Genomic DNA, 20,474 nt, shown 5'->3' with positions numbered 1-20,474 from the left:
CATATAGCTCTGATGACCACAAGGGAGAGCACTGCTGGAACGTATAGGATCTTCAAAAGGCCATTTCTCCAAGGCTGGGAAATGTAACCAACCTACCAGTTACATAGAAATAAAAATAGCAAATTAGGCAAAATGAGATGACAGGAATATCTTCCAAATGAAAGAACAAGGTAAAACCCCATAAGAAGAACTAAGTGAAGTGGAAATAGGCAATCTACTCAATAGAGAGTTTGAGGTAATGACTGCAAAGATGTTCAAAGAACTTGGGAGAAGAATGGATGAACAGAGTGAGAAGTTAGAAGTTTTTAACTGAGTTAGAAAATATAAAAAAGAACCAAACAGAGATGAAGAATACAATAACTGAAATTTAAAATACACTAGAAGGAATCAACAGTAGATTAAATGATACAGAGGAACAGATCAGCAAGCTGGAAGACATAGTAAGTGGAAATCACTGAAGCTGAACAGAAAAAAGAAAATGAAAAAAAGGAATAAAAAGAAATGAGGACAGTTTAAGAGACCTCTGGGACAATATCATGCACACTAATATTCACATTACAGAGGTCCCAGAAGGAGAAGAGAGAAAGAAAGGGACAGAGAGCATATCTGAAGACATAATAGCTGAAAACTTCCCTAATCTGGGAAATGAAACATCCAGGTCCAGGAAGCACAGAGTGTCCCAAATAGGATCAGCCCAAAGAGGACCACACCAAGACACACTGTAATTAAAAATGAAAAAAAAAAAAATTAAAGATAAAGAGAGAATATTAAAAGTGGCAAGAGAAAAGCAACAAGTTACATACAAGGGAGACTATCAGGTGACTTTTCAGCAGAAACTCTGCAGGTCAGAAGGGAGTGGTAGGATATATTTAAAGTGATGAAAGGGAAAAACCTACAACCAATAATGGTCTACAGGGCGGGACTTTCATTCAGATTTGATGGAGAGATCAAAAGTTTTACAGACAAGCAAAAGCTAAAAGAGTTCAGCACCACCAAATCAGCTTCACAAGAAATGTTAAAGGGACCTCTCTAACCAAAAAAGAAAAGGCCATGAGAAACATGAAAATTACAAATGGAACAATCTCATTGGTAAAGGCTAATATACAGTAAAGGTAGTATAAATCAGCCATGTATAAAGCTAGTAGGAAGGTTAAAAGACAAAAACAGTAAAATCAGCTATATCCACAATAAGTAGTTAAGGGATACACAAAACAAAAAGATGTAAAATATGATGTCAAAAACATTAAATGTGATGGGGGTGGGAGGAGTAAAAATGGAGGGTTGTTAAAGTGTGTTTGAATTTAAGAGATCAGCAACTTAAAATAATCATATATATATATTGCTATGTACACTGTGGGGAATATAGTACATAACTATGTATTACCTTTGTTATAGTGACATATCGTAACTAGACTTATCGTAATGATAATTTTGAAATGTATAGAAATACTAAATCACTATGCTATGTTGTGTCACAGTAACTAACATAGTGTTGAAGGTCAATTATACTTCAAAAAAAAAAGGCCGGGGCAGAGGGATAAATTGGGAGGTTGGGATTGACATATATACACTACTATATATAAAATAGATAACTAATAAGAACCTACTCTATAGCACAGGCAACACAACTCAATATTCTGCAATGGCCTATAAGGGAAAAGAATCTAAAAAAAGAATGGGTATATGTATATGTATAACTGATTCAGTTTGCTGTACACCTGAATCTAACACAACATTGTAAATAAACTATACTCCAATAAAATTTTTTTTAAAAAGCAAACAAATTCATAGAAAAAGAGATCAGATTTGTGGTTACCAGAGGCAGGGGTGGCTGGAGGGGGAATTGGATGAAAATGGTCAAAAGGTACGAACTTCCACTTATAAGACAAATAAGTACGAGGGATATAACATACAGCATGATAAATACAACCCACACTGCTGTATGTTATATATGAAATTCTTGAGAGTAAATCCTAAGAGTTCTCATCACAAGAAAAAAAAATTTTTTTGTTTCTTTAATTTTGTATCTATATGAGATGATGGATGTTCAATAAATTTTGTGGTCATCATTTCATGACATACGTAAGTCAAATCATTATGCTGTACACCGTAAACTTATAAGTGCTGTATGTCAACTGTATCTCAATAAAACTGGAAGGAAAAAAAAAGTAATAGGAGTTTTTACTGAGAAACCTATCCAGCCCCTTGCTGGGAGAACTACTTTAGATATTAGGAGGCAACTTCAAGGAATCTTCTGGAAGGATGTAACTATTATCTTTGACAGTTTAGAATTATGCAGGATTATGACTCAATTTATTTTAAGGACTGAAGACAAAAAGGAGTAGGGATGAGGGGTATTATGGACTGAATGTTTGTGTCCCCCCAGAACACACATGTTGAAGCTCTAACCCCCCAGTGTGATTTGGATGTGAGGCCTTTGGGAGGTAATTAGGTCTAGATGAGATCATGAGGGTAGGCCTGCATGATGGGAATTAGTATTCTTATAAGAAGAGGAAGAGAAGAGAGATGAAAGCTCTCTCTCTTCACCAAGTACAAATACAGGGAGAAGTCAGCAGCCTACAAGCCAGGAAGAGAGTTCTCATCAGGAATTCAATCAGCTGGCACCTAGATCTTGGACTTCCAGCCTCCAGAATTGTGAGGAATGAATTTCTGTTGTTTAGGCCACCCAGTCTACAGCATCTTGTTACAGTAGCCTGAGCAGACAAATACAAGGGGTTACTGTCACCTGATTGAGTAGAAGCAAGACTAAATTCACAGTGTTAGGATTCTACTGAGCTTTCAGTGGTGGAAGAATCTGCAGGCTTTCACAGCAGCCTCTGCAGAGGGGCTGGGCTGATGCAGGGAGCTCCAACAGCTGAAGAAGTAACTGAAAGTGTGACTGGGGAGCATGAAAGTAAACATTTTAAGGGCCAACTTGGAGTTCTAAGCCAACAGTAGAAAATTTGGAGAGGAATCCCATTGCTGGTGGAGGGGTGGGGTCAGTATGGTCATTGGCGTAGCTTCCTCTGATGAAAGATAGTTTTTAACAGAATAGGTTCTTGTGTTTGCATAGTTTTTTCATGAAAAGGATTTTTAAAGTGGGAACAAGAGCTAAGACCTAGCTTACTTTTCCAGGACTCAAGAAAACAGGACACAGCAAGGAGGCTTGTACAGTCATGAAATGTGGCAGCTCATCCACCCTCATGCACCCTGGTGACAAGGAAAGGTTCTCTTTCTTGCCTACAGGAGCAACCCAGCAGGGATATATCTAACTCTTCTCTGAAACTTCTCAGAAGGACATGATTCCAGGCTCACCTCAAAAGAAGGGAAAGTTTTGGGGGAGACCTACATGCTAAAGAGAACCGATTCAGCTACTGTAACAAAGGCCAGTGTCACAGTATCTCGGTTTATTAGCCTCTCCTGTAATTTTCCAAAAATAAGCTGTACAGAGCTTCATGGGGGCTCTATAGTATCAGAGACCCAGACTCCTTTTTTAATGCCCCATCTCATGGCCTGAGATACCTAGTACAGCTCCTGCCACCATAAGGGAGAAAGAATGGGCAGAATACTTCCTTTTCCAGCCAGCAAAAGGGAGAAAGAATGGGCAGATTACTTCCTTTCTTGTTAAGGACATGACCAGAGAGTTGCATGTATTACTTTGTGTAGGTCCTATAGGGCAGCACCAGGAAGTTGTATTATCACTTCTGCTTAGGTCCTATAGGACAGAACCTAGGCACATGGCTATGCTTAGCTGCAAGGGAGACTAGGAAATGCAGCCTTTTGATTGGCAGTCAGTTTCTCAGCAAAAACTTGTATTATTCTAGAAGAGAAAAACATCTTGTGGGACAACTAGCAGTCTCTGACACAATAACCTCTTTTAATCTTGCATGGAAGGAGGGCAAATCAGATTAGTCATAGGTAAAGATACTTTTATTAGACGATAAACTTTATGACAGTAAGGAGCCTAGCTCTTTTTGCGCTTCACTTTGTCATCATTGCCTAGCACAGTTCATGCACATAGTAGGTTCTCAATATTTATCAAATACATGAATGAATGAGAGGCAGCTAAGATGTAAGGATTTCAGAAGACCCTCCACTGTGCCTCTTCCCAAGGACTTTTGTTGCAAGGATCCAGAGAACTTGGTTTCTTGTCAAAATCAAACCTGAGGAGTTATGCTGGGATTCCTTCCTGAAGTGAAATTCCTACCCACCACAGCCACCCTTACAAATAGTGTGGTTTCTTTACAGCCTTGGTGTAACATCTAGTGATGGTTAAGTGCTAGATGATGCAGTGCACATGGAGCAGTCTGAGGGCATATGATGTGAGAAAGCCAGGCTCTTCCAACAGTTCTAATGTGCTATTACTGTAAGCAAACCTGATATCTTCCAGGGAGAATTTTATCCCAAGGTCTCCTATATTACACAGATTAATTCTTATAGATGGGAGGAGCTAGCTTTGGAGCAAACTGGGCATCTATTGGGAATTGCTGGGAGGGTCAGCTCAAGGAGGTGGAGCCTCCAGCCTCCTCAGCTTGGGGGCTGGGTTAGCCTCCCAGCTCTCCCCTGAGGGCTGTGTTTCCAGCCTCGGCATTTAATAAGCTGAGAGAACCGAAAACAGTAAAATATGGAAGATAATACAACAGTCAATAAAAAGATAAAGTAAACTAAGAAGAAATAAAAAGATGGTAAGACCAGTTCCAAAAAAAAAAAAAAGGCAGCAGGCAAAGTGATAATATGAACTAAAAACAAACCAAATGAACTCAAAAGAAATTAAAAGATGGAACAAAGACACGGTAAGACAAAGGTTAGAAATAGAAGATGGAAAGTAAAAAGATAATACAATCACAATAAATCTAGAAGATGAGATAAAAGAAAATAGTATAAAATATCTAGAAGAAAGAAAAAACAGAGATTAAAAATGACTGAGATAAGTAAAATCATTAAAACCAGAAAAATAAAAGACTAAAGGGATTAAAAACAATAAAACGTGTTAAACCGATACCAAAAGAAATAAAAAATTTAAAAGACCGGTCTATGAGGGAAGAGAGTAATAGATCAGTTCTGTTTCAAGTTAAAATAGTGCTGCAGTGCAAGTGCAAAAGCCTTCCCCTTCATCAGACTCATTCTCTGAGCCCAGGCAGCCTCAAGGTTGTGCAGACCTCCCAGCCCCTAAGCATCCATAGTAACTTGCTAGGGCTGGTCTAACAAAGTACCACAGAGCGGGTGGCTTAAACAGCACACTTCTGGAGCCTAGAAGTCCACAATCAAGGTGTTGGCAGAGTTGGTTCCTTCTGAGGGCCACAAGGGAAGGATTCGTCTCCGCCCTCTCTCCCTGGCTTGGAGGTGGCCATCTTCTCCTTGTCTTTCCTCTGTGTGTGTCTGCATGCAAATTTCCTCTTCTTATAAAGACAACAGTCCTATTGGATTAGGGCTCACCCTAATTACTCCATTTTAACTTAATTGCCTCTGTCAAGGCCCTGTCTCCAAATATGTCCCATTCTGAAGTATTACGGGCTAGGATATAATTTGGGGAAGGGCCCATAATAGCATCCCTAAAAGGAGTTCCTGGGAGGATACCCTCCAGGCAGAGAGATAAAAGCAGAGAGCAGAATCTTTGACTTTTTGCCTAGTTTGGGGCCTCTGACGGAGCTGAATTTTTTTCTCCTTGATTTGGATTTCTGATTAATATTCTTTATTTCACTTGAACCCACAGGGAAGTAAGGCTGAGCCCGAGAAGGATAAGACTCTGGAGTCCCTTACCCATTTTGTCTCATGACATTAGGGCTGCTGGGAGCAAGAAATGTCCTGGCAGCCAGTCTCCTGTGCCTAACGGAGAGGCCCACCCACAAGGCTGGGCTGGTGTGCCTAGCTTCTCCTGCCAAGACACTTCTGCTCTGGCTACAAACACCTTGTGATATCGAAGGTGTCTTCTAATTCCCTGCAAACCCACAGCAATGATCTCCAGTCAGGTTTTGGCGCTTGTATATCATTGCCTTCTGCCTTTTCCAAGCAGGGAAGCCTTGGAGAGCTGGGCACTGGAACACCCCACTCTTAGGAATGAGTGTTCTGTACTTGGTTTCTCTCTGAGGTGGAGCTCAGAACTCTGTGCAGTGGAGAGAAGCCTGGAAAGTCCTTCTCCTGGGGAAGAGGAAGCCCTGACTCACAGATGACCTAGCCCAGATCACCTAGTTCAATCTCCTCATTAATGGATGAGGAAATAGAAATCCAGGAAGGAAAGACTTGCTCCAAAGTGTTCTCTCCCTCCCCCCTCAACACGCACATTCACAGAGCAGGCAGGCAGAGCCCAGCCCCCAGGCTGCCTTCTGACAGGGCCAGCTTCCAGGGCCTTCAACCTGTGCAGCCGTACATGCCCTGTGCTTGATTTAATGCTCTGCTATCGCCATCTTGAATTCTTAATACTTTGGAACAAAGACGCCACGTGTCATTTTGCAGTGGGCCCTGTAATTTGTGGCGGCCAGTCCTGCCCCTCGCCCCACTTCCCACTGTGTTCTGATGAGGAAGGAAGCACAAGCCACCCAAGCTCTTTTTGGCCACGAGCTGTCTGGAACAGAGACTTTGGGTATAGTTCTTAGCACAAGATAAGCCCTTCAGAGAAGGAGGAGGAAGGGAGGACGTCCTGCCTTTGCTTCAGGTCCAAGGCTGTCCCTCTGGCCTCCATTCCTCAGTGAGTCCTCAGCTGGGGCACGAGCCTCAGTCACCCACCTCGAATCTGCAGCCTGCAGACTTGGCCTGTCCTAGTCCTGTTCTCTTCAAAATCCCCTCAGTCTCCCCGGCAGAAACCCAAGGGGGCGGGAGAGGGGAGGGATGAAAGGAAAGTGAAAGTATCAGCCTCTCTGGATGGCCCTTCTCCTTCTCCTCCTCCTCCTCCCTCTTCCCCCCCGTTGCCATGGAGACCAGAACAAAGCCTCTCTTTCCCCTCTTTTCTGGATTGTTAATTGTCTTTACTCCATGGTGCCTTTGTTAATTGTTGCCAGTCCCTCCCAGGATGAGGATCTAGGTCTCCTCAAGACAGGAAAGAGAGTTAAAAAAAAAGTTAGAGGGTGGGGGTGGGGCAGTATAAGCCCCGGGGTGGGGTGGAGGTGAAGAGGAGTAGGCTGCAGCAGGATTTTCTAAATTGCCCAGGCTTCCGGGAAGCAGACACCCTCTTTACCTCTTTCACTCCGTCCCTCAATCAGCTGCCTTTTCAGGTGGGGCCCAATGGCCCCCCTCTGAAGGAAGGGTTGGGAAAGAATAGAAAGAAGAAAAAAACAACCATTGTGTGTACGTGCACGTGTGTGCGTGCGTGCGTGCATGCGTGCGTGTGTGTGTGTGTGTGTGTGTGTGGCAGGTGCCCTCTCAGAGGGAGGTGGCTGTCCTTGCACTGCACCCATTCCAAGTTGACCATTGAGACATGTGGCCTGCTTTTTATCCCCAGCATTTAGGACTACTAGTAATTAAATTTACAGAGAGAACGCGTGCTAGTTCTGGAGGTGAGAATGACTACTCCAGCCCTCTTCCCCCTGCTCGATTCCCCATAGTAGCTACACGTGTGAAGAATAGAGCAAAGATGTTTTAGAAGCACGCACGTGCGTGTGTGTGTGTGCATGTGTTTGTATATATAAAGGACTCAAGTCATCAGCACTAGCGCACCCAAGAGCACATGCACCGAGTGGGGTCCCTGCGTGTGCACACATGCAATTGTGTTGCGGGGGGTGGTATGGGTTGAGACCTCTATCCTTCCTTGGGAGAAAGTCCTCCACTTGGGGGACAGGAGGCTGACTGTCACGTAAGAAGCAAGGACCTGTTTCTACTTCTAGGGTCTAAGCTAGAATCTAGGCTGTTAAATAATACTCAAGTGTTAGTTTGTATGGTTCAGAGTCTAAGGACCCCATAAGAAGTGAAGCAGGGTGGTATAGTAGAAAAAGCATGGATTTGAGGGCCAGAAACCTGGATTCAAATGTCAACTCTTGCCCCTTCATTATGTGGTCTTGGAAACTTCCCTTCCTCTCTCTGAGTATCATTTTCCTCATCTGTGAAGTGGAACTGTTCCCATCTTCACAGAGTTGTTGAGAGATTAAAGGAGATCACGTGGGACTTCCCTGGTGGTCCAGTGGCTAAGGCTCCGCGCTTCCAATGCAGGGGGCCCGGGTTCAAACCCTGGTCAGGAAACTAGATCCCATATGCATGCCACAACTGAGAGTTCTCACGCCACAACTGAAGATACCGCATGCTGCAGTGAAGATCCCGCGTGCTACAACTAAGACCTGGCGCAGCCAAATAAATAAATAAATAAAAATTTAAAGAAAAAGGGAGATCATACGTATAAAGTACCAGCCTTGGTACCTCTCCTTTCTGTGCACAAAGAGAGGAGCTGGAGGAGATTCCTTCCAGATCTTATATTCTCAGATTCCAATAGGCAAATGAAACATTCTATGAATCCACCTGTTATCTTCCTGATCAGCTTCCATACTAATCAAGACTGAGGGTGACTCTCTGGAAAAACTTGGGTTAAACTGAGTTAGAGGCCCACCAGCGTCAGCTGGGAGTGCCTTCTCTGAAAGCCGAGGCCCACCTGAGCGCATACTCCTGATTCAATCCTGACTCAAATGTCTGACTATAGGGATCTAGAAAAGCACTTCCTCGGTCAGTAGGAGGAAGAGCTGGTGCCCAGACAAGCTCTGCTAGGCTGGGCCTACCCTGACCCAAGCTACAAGCTCCCTCCTCTAGGCTGCACAGAGAAAATGGCCCTTGGGAGGTGCCGGTGGTCTTGCGGGAAACAGGAAGGGCTTCAGGCAAAGCAGCCAGACAGGGATTTCCATGTGCTCTCAGCTCACTTCCTCTCCTGGAGCTTCTCTCCCAGGCCCTGCTCCTGTAACAGTGAGGAAAGCAATTCACACGATTCTGTGAATTTAATCCTTTTATACTTCTCCAACACGCATTTGCATTTTACACTTTGTCTCTAACCTTGGAGGTTAAAGCAGTGCTGGGAACCTCAGCATCCCCGGACACTGCAGCCCCCACCAGTGTCTCAGGAGCAGGTTTGCCACCACACGAAGTGGATTGGAGACCACACTCACTGAAGCCAATCAAAGTCATTCCTTCAGCAAATATATTTTGAGCATCTCCTATGGGCTCTGGAAATTAAATGGAAAGTAGAGCAGACAAGTTTCTTCCTCACAGAGCCTACAGTCTAAAGTGGAAACAGAAAAGCACAAGAAAACAGAAAACCGATAAAATAAGTAAATATCAATTGTTGTAAGTGATATGAAGGCAGAAAATGGGGCCTAGAAGAATAAAGGTGGGAGATGGGGGTAGGGGATGATTGTAGGTGGAGAAGGAGGAAAGATGAAGGAAAGGACATTTGTGTTGAGAGCAGAGAATGAAATGGAGCCACTCTGGGAAGGGCAGGGTTTGGGGAGGCACTTTCCAGGTAAAGAGATATTTATAGGGTTTGAGGTCTGGTTTAAGGCTGATACTTTAATATGGGGATTGGGCAAATTTTGTGAGATAACCATTCAGGATTGGAGGACACAGCAAGGGGAGGGTCTTGAAAAATAAACAATTGTTTGATAAGCTAGTGGTTTGCCAGGTTAAACAAACTATTGTCCTGAGAAGGGGGCTGTTTGAGCAGTCTATTGTTCAGATAAATTGATTTTCAGGAAGTTCCTGAAGCAAATAATGAAGTTATTTACTGGTTTACAGTCTTATCTTCCCGGGCAAGAAATTTCTGGAACAAATATTAAAGTCACGTCAATGTAAGCAGCCTTAGTTAAATTATGTGGCTGCAGGTAGTCTCAGTTCTCAGAAGCAGCAAGGCTGTGGTAGTCTAGCTGAGAGATGATGATGGCCTGGGCTAGGGTGGGGACAGTGAAGACAGAGAAGTAAATAGATTGGAATATATTTTTGGAGACAGATCAACAGCACTCACTAAGTAGATTAGATCAGAAAGAAGGAATCAAAGATGACTCCTAGGTTTTAGGCTCAAGCCACTGGGTAGGTGGTGGTACGATTTGCTGAGATGGGAAAGATGGTACAGGGTATAAACAGGCTTGGGGGGTGGTTATAGGTTCAATTCTGAATATGTTAAGTTTAGGATGTCTGTGAGTCCTTGGGTAGAAATGTCAAGTGTATGGTTGGATACATGGGTCCAAAGTACATTAGACAGTCCTGGAGACTTAATAAAAAATTGGGAGAATCATCAGTGCCTCATTTGTATTTAAAGTTATGGAAACAGTTAAAATTTCACCCAGGGAGAGAAAGTAGAGAGAAAGGAAAATGGGGTACAGGAGAGCCCACAGGACACACCCACCTGGAGACAACGGTGGAGGAATAAATATAAACAAGGGAGGCTGAGAAAGGGCAACCAGCGAGGTCAGAAGAAATTCAGGAGAGTGTGGAATCCTGAAGTGTTTTAAGGAGGGAGTGGTTAAATGTGTAAGTTTGGCGTTCCCAGGAAATAGTGTGGTAGTATAGAAAGACCTAGAATCTTCAGAGTCAAATAACTTCCTCCCATCACTTACTGGCTATGACTTTGAGCTTCATTTTTCTTACCTAAAGGGGGATAATGATACCACCCTCACAGAGTTGGGATAAGGTACAAATAGATGTTATATATGAAAATAGTACTGTGCCTAAGACACAGTAGGCAGGTACTATAAAGATCCCAATTCAAGTGGCAGTGATTGGGAAGGGTGGACACCAATGAAGTAAGATATAGTGGGCGGGGATATTGGAGAGAGGAAAGCCCACTTCCCACCTCTCCTTTCTTCCTGTCTCAATTTGCCACAGCTAAGGATAGCTACAAGGAGGGATCCATGAGACTGCCCACTGAAGCTGAACAGGGGCCAGAGAAAACAGCCCGACATATGGAAAACACAGGTATGCTGGCTGGGAGGAGGAAAGGCTTGGTGGCACCTGGCTTCATAGTTTCTGAAAGGGCTTCATCCACATTCGTCCAAAAGCCGGACTCTGAAGAGTTAATGTTGACTTCCCTCGCCTCCTTACCCCCACCTGTTTCCTCCTTTCCATCTTCCTTACCCCCAGCTCAGGCCCACATTATTTTTACCCTGGTTACCGCCATTGTCTGGTCACTGGCCTCCCTGCCTTCAGTTAGACTGATCTCATCAGAGGCCCTGCTTAGAATTCCTCAGTGACTGATTGATTCTCTTCAATCAAGCAATTGATCGACAAATATTTATCAAGGATCTGTTCTTTGCCAAGACCTGGCTAAACATAAGGGATCTAACAGTGAGCCAGAGAGACACATCCCTTCCCTTGTGGTGCTTACTGGGGAGTCAGACAAATGAACAGTCACCATATACTATCTATGACTGGGGGGGGCTTCCCAAGCCCATACATAGGTGGGGTACCTGACCCAGATTTGGCCATCAAGAAAGGCTCTGGAAGAGTATATATCTGGGCTGAGGCCTAAAAGATGAATAAGACAAGTTAGCCAAGGAAGGTGGTGGGGAATGATGAAATCCAAAGCCTCAGAAAGTCTTAGAGCCTGGCTGACCATCACCTGCTGAGATGCTGGCCACCTGCACTGTGGGCACGTGTTATTTGCAGATCCAGGATTGCCACGCCTTTAATCTGCTCTACTTTCCAAGATGCAGTTCAGATGACACCTCCCCCAAGAAGACTCTGATCTCTGTCCCAGACCCTAGTGCCCTTGATGGTCCCCATGCCCCATGTGCCTGGCTGATCTCAGCACTCTTCCACTTCACTGTAATCATGTGTTCACTACCTGTCTCCTTCCAGAAAGGGCAGGGCATTTCTCATTCATCCTGGTATCCCCAGCACTCATTTGGGCCAGGCATGGCCATTTAATAAATACATTGATTTAAAGGAATCCCTCCCACACCTCGCCATATCGAACAGGTCAGGGAAAAAAAATAAAAGACTTGAGAGAGTGCAAAATGACAGGAGTAGGGAGTGGTCTGACACACCAGGTAGCAGTCTAGCTGCAGGTGGAATCAGGTTCCTAAGGGAGGTTCTGAAACAGGGTTTTTAAGAAACCCTAAATCCAGGTTATCTGTCTGGAGGGGTTAGGAGACTGGGAGTTGGATTGACAACTTCTTGGGTCTTGCTCTAAGGAGCGAAGATACTCTATAACGACCTCATACCTGGGCAGTGAGAGTGGGCAGAATCCACCTCTTTCTTCTATTCTTTCCATCCCCTCACTCCACCTCCACCCATCTCCGCCGCCCAGGAACCTCAGCTCTTTCCTTTCCAACAGAGGATTCCGGCTGTTGATGCCTGGAGGGACCTGGCTGCAGGGAGGAGGAGGGAACTCTCTGCCCCTCCCTCCTTCTCCATCTCCCCACCCTTCCTCCCTCCTCCTCCCTCCTCCTCCCCCTGCCCGCTCTCTGTCTCCCTCCCTCTTTCTCCTCTGAGGCTGTGGAGTCGCCTCGCAGCAGCGAGCAACGAGCGCCCTGCTCCCAGTCCCGGCTTGGAACTGAACTGTATGAGTGCGGGTCCTGGAACCCCGGCCCCGGAGCCGCGAGTCCGGGTCTGAACCTGGGGCGCAGCGGTCAGCCTCCGAGGCCCTGATTTGGGACCGAGCCGAGGCGCTGAGCGCGGAGCGGGAGAGCCGGGCGGGCCGGCGCAGCAACCGGCGAGTCAGGGAGCAGGACCGCGGAAGGCAGGGAGACGGCCGCGAGCTGAGGGCAGAGGGCAGAGTGCAGAGAGCGACCTGGCTCGGCGGAGGGCGCCGCCCGGCCGGAACCGAGCTCTCTGCCTGGGACGGCGGCCAGTAGTGGGGTGCGAACCCGGGGTCGCCACGAGTCCCGAGCGACTCCCCGGCCGAAGGCTGGGGGCGTGCCTCCTCCCAGCCCAGCCGCCCCAGCCCCGCGCGCCCGTTCGTAGCGTCGCCGGGGCATGTGAGCGGGAAGCCCAGGCTGCCAGCGCGAGGACCCGGACGGAGGAGGAGCAGGAGCGCGGAGCCGCGAGCCGCGAGCCCAGCGCCCGGCTGAGTAGTAAGTGCGCCCCCCTCGGTGCCCGGAGCGCGCCGCCGCGCCCCCCTCTCCAGCCCTCCGAAGTTTTGACACTCGCGACCTCGCGTTTCTGGGCACACGCCGGCTCTCTTCTCTGCGAGTTTCCATCCTTTGCAAAGTTTTTCAAAAAGGAACGGACCCCCACCTACCCCTCACTACTCCGGCGGTGGCGTCTGTTCGCGGGCAGACCCGGGTCCTTGTGGAGAGGGGTGGCAACCTGGTAAGGCCGTGGGTGTCTGTGTCTGTGTGCGCACCACACGAGCCGGGCTTGGGGTGCCCCCCCCCCCACGGCCGCTTCTCGCCCACCGGCCGGGGGCACTAGGTCTTTCTCACCAGCCCGTCTGTGCGCCCAGTTCAAGGATTTCCCAGCGGGAAGCCGAGGCGACCAGTGCGCGTCCGGCTTGGGGCTCCGGTGCCCGCACCGAGGCGCGGATCTACCCTTGCCCTGGTTGTGTGGGGTGCCGGGGACCAGCCACGCAGCCCCTCTCACCCTTCCAGGTTCGTTTCCCAGCGGACCAGCCGGGCGCTGCATCCTGTTTGTTTTCTGCTCCGGCTGCTCCAGTTTCACCCCCCTTTCTCCTCCCACCCTAGCCGTCTTCTTACCACCCCTCCACCTCCTGCCTTTGGATGTCGGAGGTGAATCTTTTCATCCCTGTCTCTCTGCAAAAGCAAATGTGTCTGGGAGTAGGGAGGTAGGGAGGTGGGAAGGGGGCTAGTCGCTCTGTTCCCAGCGGCTCGCCATTGTTTTCCCACCCCGCGCGTTCTGTGCGTAAACACACACACACACACGTACATGCACACACACACACACACACACACACGTACATGTACACACACACGTGCGCGCCGGCTGCTTTCAGTCCCCAGACGCGCAGGGATCGCCCGCGGGATTCTCCCATCTGCCCGCCTGGTCTTCCAGTCTGGAGGTGCTCCATTACTTAACTGGAGCTGGGGAGGGCAAGAGACGTGGGGGTTGCCGGAGAGTGCCGGGCGGAGCCGCGAGCTGGGCCTGGGCGGGAAGTGAATTTTGAACTTCAGCCCTGGACCTTTCCGGGAGGACCCCGAGCGCACGAGCGGCGGCCTCCAGCCCTGGAGGGCCGACGGCAGCTGCAAGGACTCCAGCGGCGCTCTTGGCAGCCGCCTCCGTGACAAGGGCTAGGAGGAAGCCGAGGAGTTTTCCTGGGAAGTTTGCTTTGACTCTGGGAATTTCCGGGCAGGGCGCCTTGGCGCTGGCGCTTGAAGGGGTCTGGCGAAAGACAGCCAGAGAAGATGCTGCTGCTCTGGGCGGAGTTTCCAGAGACCCTGCTTTCCACTGTGCGCCCTTGGGGAGTGGCGCTCGAGATGCTGGGGTTCAGCATACTTTGGTCCTAATTTCCCATCTATGGACAGTGTGAGCTTGGGCGAGTCCCTTAACTTTTCTAGATTTTCCCCTATGCAAAATGGTCAGAGTTATGCCCACAGCTTTGAAACGGTCATCTAATGATCAGTTAAGGGATACTGGTTTGGAAGGTATGAATGCCAGGATGGTAGTTGGACCACTGCAAGCCTAGCTTAGAGGTTAAGAGACAGGGCTCTGGAGTTGGATCCCAGATACTGCCACTGGAGACATGATCTTGAGAAGTTTAATCTTACTGCTCTGTATCTGCTTGCTCGTCTGTGAAATGGGTTTAATGTGAACAGTACCTACTTCATGGGGTTTTCTTAATAAAGTGAAGCTCATACGACAGTACCTGGCATATAGTAAGTGCTGGAGAAATGTGACCTGTTATTGCCATTATTACTTAACTGACTTTGTACAGACCCCAGAAGAGCATTTTGGGGTTGTGCTCATTTAATCAATTATAATAATTGTCTACTTCTGGGAAGGAAGAAACCTCACACTTCTTCACACCCTTTCCTGATTTTAGCACCTCCCTACTCCTTGCATAGTTGCATCTTGTGAAGTATTTTTTCTTTTTCTTTTTCTCCTTCCTCTCTTCTTCCCTCCCTTTACAACTTTTGTGAAAGGCATTTTATTCCCTCCTTTTCCTCATTCTTAAAAATAAATCTTGGCCCAACTGTAGTGTTCTCAGTGGAAATCAGGCCCCAGAAAGGAAGCATATCCCCAGGAGTGTCCTGACCTGGGCTGCTGGCTCAGGATTGGATGCGCATTTGTGTCTCTGGGGCTGGGTGAATTCATGGAGAGAGGAGCCCCAGTGTCTGCGGCCCTGGGGAAGAATCAGGTGGGATGGGCTGAGGCTGTTCCAGGGGGAGCTCTGCTCCTGAGGTGGCATCTGTGTTGCCTGCTGCTGGGGCTCACTTGGGAACCTGGAATATCCCAGCTGCCTGGGCAGACTGGATGTGGGATTTGGGATAAGGGGCAAAAGTTTCACCTTCAACTTTCCACTTGCAATTGGAGTGTTTACTAGGAATTTGGGTTGGTCATAAGCTCCTTGTCTGATTCTGGACCCTGCAAATGCACAACACAAGTAAGGGGTAAGCTGTGTGACAGTGAGGAAGAGCAGGCAGCTGCTGCCCACCCACACTGCCTTGGACAGTGGGCTCCTCTCTCTCTTTTCTCTGACCCTCTAACCCCATCCCCAGTCATTGGAGAGGATGGCCAGGAGATTGGTTCTTGGAGCTTGGAGATCCTGCAAGTGGGCTCTCAGTGATGAGAACCAGCATTGCAGTCACCCTCATTCATCCCTTTAACAGAAATTTGTTGAGCTCCTATTATGTGCCAGGCCCTGTGCTAGGCAGTAGGGCTTCAAGGGTGACCAAGACAGGTAGTGTGCCTGCCTTCAGAGAGCCTTCTTTCTAGAGGGAGGAGACTGGCAATAAATAACGTGAAATAAGTAACCAAGACAATATTAGATCCTATGTGATTTTCAGAAATATGACACGGTGATGTGATAGACAATGTATGTGTGGGGACAGGCAGGGGAGGTCCTAGATGGTGAGGCCAGTGAAACCTGCCCTGGGGAGAGACTAGCTCAGTCTAGGCCTGAAGGATGAGAAGGAGCCAACTGCACAAAGACCTGAAGGAAGGGGATTCCAGGCAGAGGGAACAGCAAAAGAAAAATCCCCGCAGCCAGAACAGGGTTGGCAGTAACAGTGGGGCTGGAGAGGGAGACTGGAGAAGCCAGGAGGGCCAGAGCCTGGTCACACGGGACCTGGTTAGGAGCCTGGATTTTACAGCCAGGGCCATGGGAAGCCATTGGAGAGTTTTAAGGAGGGGAGTGACATGATCTGCTTTATGATTTTAAAAGATTATTTGGTACACAAGACAAAAACCAGCTTATTTGGTAATCAGAGTTGCCCCAGGGGAGGGAAATGGTGGCTGAGGGATGGGATGAAGGAAAGATGGTGTTTTCAATGTAGATTCTTTTGTCCTTTCCAAATGTAGTACCATGTGCATGTATCAACTATGCCAAAAAAAACCCCCAAACCAGAAAGCATAGTTAAAAAAGAATAGCTTAAGCCTGGAAAATGTATGTAATAAAAAGTTTTTAAAAAAATCTAAAACTGTTATTATAGTACCAATTTTGGAAAGACAATGATATGTACATGCACGTCCATCATGCACCTACATAGATGGAAGACTAGATGGCTGCCTCAGTGTTTACAGAAGTTAATTCTGGACACTGGATGTATGGGTGATTGTTATTTTCTCCTTTGTCTTCTGTTGATTTTTCCAATCTTCTACAATGGTCATGAATTACTTTTATAAGTGGGGAAAAATGTGAAAAAGAGACATTGCTTCAGCTACTACATAAAGAATAGTTTGAAGGGGAGCAGGAATGGAAGAAGAGAGGCTGGCTAGGAGGCTGATTCTGAGCTGAGATGATGACTTGGATAAGGCAGGCCGATGGGAGATCATTCTGGAGGTAGAGCCAACAGGTCTCACTAGCACACCGTTGCCTAACACGACGCACTGCTCTTGCCTAGAGAGGGCATTCCACCCCCAGCTCAGATTTTGTAGTCAGCAATGCTGGGATCAGTAATGGTGACAGACAATTTCCAGTGCTGCCTTCCTTGGCTTTGGAAATGTCTTGAGTTTTATCCACATCCTTATTTCCATCTTTCCTCCTAATAGGGAGAGCCCCATCCTGAAAATTTTGCTACTATGATAATTAGCAGATTCAGGGCAACGTGATATATACAATAAGAAGGATTTAGAGCCAGGAGAGATGTTCATCACATAACATCTCTGAGCCTCCATTTCCCCATCTATGAAATGGGGCAACAGCAATACTTATCTCTTAGAATTTGGGAGGCTCACGTCTGATTAAGTCTGCAGCAGTGCTCCATGAATGGTAAGGGTCTGGGTTTGCTGTTGCCAGACAAGTGTTTGCTTGAGCGAGGCCTGCTCCTCCAGAGGATCTAGGTGTTCCTATCCTTGAGGGGCTGACACCTGATTCTACACAGGTTTTCTCTTCTCTGGGGGTCTTTGAGATTGGCCCTTGTTGGGCAGCTCCCTGAGTAGGTCACCAGGAAGCTGATGCCACTGGAAAAAGTGGAATTCAAATGCAGCTGTGCCCGCACGCCCCCTTCCCCAGCCTTATTCAGGGGTGAAGCTGAGTGTTTGAAAAGGGCTCTGTGCTGGAAAGGCCTGGCCAGGCCCACAGTAAATCGTGCTTTGAATGGGAATTATTTTTGTGCTCTGTGTTTGCTTAAGAGGGCTCACTCCTGCCTGAACTCGCTGCAGTCCTCACCCTTTGCTAGTCCTCTTCCTGGAACCTGGATATGTTAGCCAGGAAGGCTGTAACGGTGCCTGTCACCACGCGGGGAACCAGGACCCATGGAGGGTTGCTTTCATATCTCCTGTCATCTCCCTATCTCCCTACTCCCAAGCAAGAAGGCATGCCCTGGATGGGGTTCTTTGGCTGGGTGACAAAGAACCCCTTCTTTGGGTGACTGCCCCTTCCTTAGTCCTCCTTCCAGCTCCTTGGGAAGACTCAATTAGGAGATTTGTTACAGGCCAGCTCAGCAGGGCCACCTTCAGCCTCTGCCAGCTTCTCTGATCAGGAGTGACTCTGTTCCTTTTAAAAATTCAAATACTTTCTCTAAGAAGCAGTGATATGGTAATTCTCTCCTAAGAGAGGGGTGGAGTAGGGTGGATGGGGCATTCACTTCAGCTGAGTGCCTGTTACATCCATGGGCCTAGCCAGAGACCCCTGAGACCGCCCCTGCTCAAGCCTTATGATGGTGAAGGCCCTTGTGGCTCTCCTAGGAGCAGGTTTCTGTCCAGAGTGACAGTGGTCAGAACTCTGAGAGGCTGTGAGGTGAGGAGGAAGTGGCTGGGGTGTCCCCTGCCTGCTCCCAAGGTCATCAGTGGGTGAATCCAAGGCCTGGGCATGGCCCAGGATGTGCTATATGTGGCCCAGCATCTCAGAGTGTGCACATGAGGGCAAGATAGGAGAGCAGCAGGGACTGAGATTTGTACCCAAAGGTTGAAGATCCCAGCCAGGAGTGTTTTTATTGGGGAGGGGTGTGTTGGGGGGTAGAGGAGAGAAAGGAAGAAGTGGGGACAGTATCTCTAGCTGCCACCTTTTTTCTTAAACAGCATCATTACCCAGGCTCATTTGGTCACTCAGGGAAGCCTGACACATGCCATCAAATCTGAATTCAGTTCTCTTGATACACACAACAAACTCCCCTCCCCTCATCAGTGGTCTTAGCATTTAAATGGCCTTGGCACGAAGCCCCATAAGCAGCCCTAGGGATTGTGGCCAGGTTGGGGGGGAGGGTTTAGTGTTACTCCCCATCTTGTCTCTCTGTGTCTTCTGGGGACATGTCTGAGGTAGAGTGTCAGTGTTTTGGCTTGAAGAGAGGGGAACGGGAAGGGGCCACAGATGGGGCAGAAACACTCAGGCTTCCTTCTCCCCTGGTGGTTTGCGTCTGTAATCCCTGCCAGGCCTGGAGCTCCCTGGGGGATTCGCCCCAGAGGAGGCCAGACTGTTCTCCTCCCCTCAGCCTTACCTCCCCCAGTCCCCACCCCCTGCTTGACTCAGAATGGAATGTGCAGCCTGTGGAACAGGATGGGGTGGGAACTAGTTCCCAGAGGGCCTTGGTCCCCGTCCCCTCCCCTCCCCTCCCCCCACAAAGCGGGTAGGAACCTCAGGGCTGGGTCCTGCTCCTTGGCAGGGCTGGAGGTGCCCCGCTCCAATCCCAGGCCCTGTGCTGAGTGAGGGCAGAGGCGGGTACCACGGGGACCCAGCTCCAGCCGTTTGAAGGAGCAGCCAGGGTGGGGGGATTTCTTTCTAAGTCCAAGACGTTGGTGGGTGGCCAGTTAGACTCCAGGGGTATAGCAAGCCAAGCAGAGCCATCCCCAGCTCTAGTAGCTGGGGGTGGCCTACCCCAGACCTCCACCCTTTGTTGACTTCTGTTTTGTTTTAATTGCAGCTTATATTTTCTAATTCCTATATTTCTGTAGTTTCCAAAAGTAGTACAGCAATGTGTATTACTTTTGTAATCAGGATGGAAAGGATTTAAAATATATGTCGAATTGCCAGACGGGGAAACAGACAAAGTAGTCAGTGTTTCTTCTCTGGAAGACTGGGAGTCAAGGCTTGACCAAACAGTAGAATATTCTGCAGAAAGAGGGGTCCCTGGCAGGAGGGGCAGTAGTTGGAATATGATAAGAAGGCCTGTAACACTGGACTGATACCCTTTCAGGATGACCATTGAGTAGGCCTATGGATCCCCCCGGTGGGCTCTGGGAGGGGGGCTCTGGGCTGGGGTGGGCTGTCCAGGGACTGGGCCCAGAGACCTCCTACATTGGCTCTGGCACCTGGGGGGAGGCAGGAAAGGGAGTGAGCTTTGGCTTAAGCTGCCCTCACACTGACTCAAAACAATTAACTCCTGCCTGGCCACACAAGACAGGTCCCGTGCAGCCCCGAGAGGAAGGTGAGGAGTTTTCTGTCTCAGTGTGAGGTGTGAACCTCTGGAAACCTTGCTCCTACTGAAACACAGCCCTACTGAAGGAGCCTAAAGTCATTCACCCATTCCTGTGAGGCTTTGGTTCCTGGCTTGTCCTTCAAAGGGTGGGGTGGGGGGGTGAGGAGGGAAGGACGAATAAAAGGTTATTGGGGAGGGGCTGGAAGGAAGCCTGTGTGCAGGTACAACCAGGCTGTCTGAGGCCAGTGGGGAGAGGAGAGTGGGGAGTGAACAGGGAGCTGTTGAAAGCAGAAGGGAGGGGCCCCTCCAACCCCTGACATTTCTCTGGCTGCCTGGCTCCCCTCTCCGTGGCCGGTGGAGAGGGAGGGTATGTGTGTGTAAGTGTGTGTAAGTGGCCATGCGGGGCCTACACCCTGAAGACCTTGGTCAGCCCCTGCTGGACCCCCGGGGACAAGGCTGTGCCTCTAAGAGCCCCCAGGGGACAGTGGGGACATTAGACCAATGTCAGGGAGGCAAGGGGAGAGCGGACTGGGAGGCAGAAAGAGAGCCTGGCCGGGGCGGTGCCGAGGAGACCCGCAAGGCCTCCTTTCATCCCTCCTC

The 20,474-nt window shown here is 48.4% G+C and overlaps 2 protein-coding genes across 2 annotated transcripts in view; one reads left to right on the top strand and one right to left on the bottom strand.

The window, feature by feature from the left end:
* Nucleotides 1-15,268, bottom strand: part of LOC309645582 (uncharacterized protein) — a gene marked incomplete at its 5' end in the record, with an annotated part of 84,841 nt that extends 69,573 nt beyond the window's left edge. The window contains 3 exons of the mRNA XM_082430871.1: nt 5,235-13,104; nt 14,067-14,241; nt 15,116-15,268. Coding sequence (XP_082286997.1) covers nt 12,020-13,104; nt 14,067-14,241; nt 15,116-15,268 — 1,413 coding nt within the window. The 3' untranslated portion in view covers nt 5,235-12,019. The remainder of the gene's footprint in view (nt 1-5,234; nt 13,105-14,066; nt 14,242-15,115) is intronic.
* The window catches only part of SOX13 (SRY-box transcription factor 13), a 42,955-nt gene continuing 34,888 nt past the window's right edge, over nt 12,408-20,474 (top strand). The window contains exon 1 of the mRNA XM_082432612.1: nt 12,408-12,977. The gene's annotated coding sequence lies outside the window, so the exon portion shown is untranslated. The remainder of the gene's footprint in view (nt 12,978-20,474) is intronic.

This window comes from Balaenoptera physalus, assembly GCF_965194825.1.
Source record: "Balaenoptera physalus genome assembly, chromosome: 1".
In the NCBI taxonomy this organism is placed as follows: Eukaryota; Metazoa; Chordata; class Mammalia; order Artiodactyla; family Balaenopteridae; genus Balaenoptera; species Balaenoptera physalus.
The sequence above is the reverse complement of the archived record's forward strand: the minus strand, read 5'-3'. Positions and strand labels throughout refer to the sequence as shown.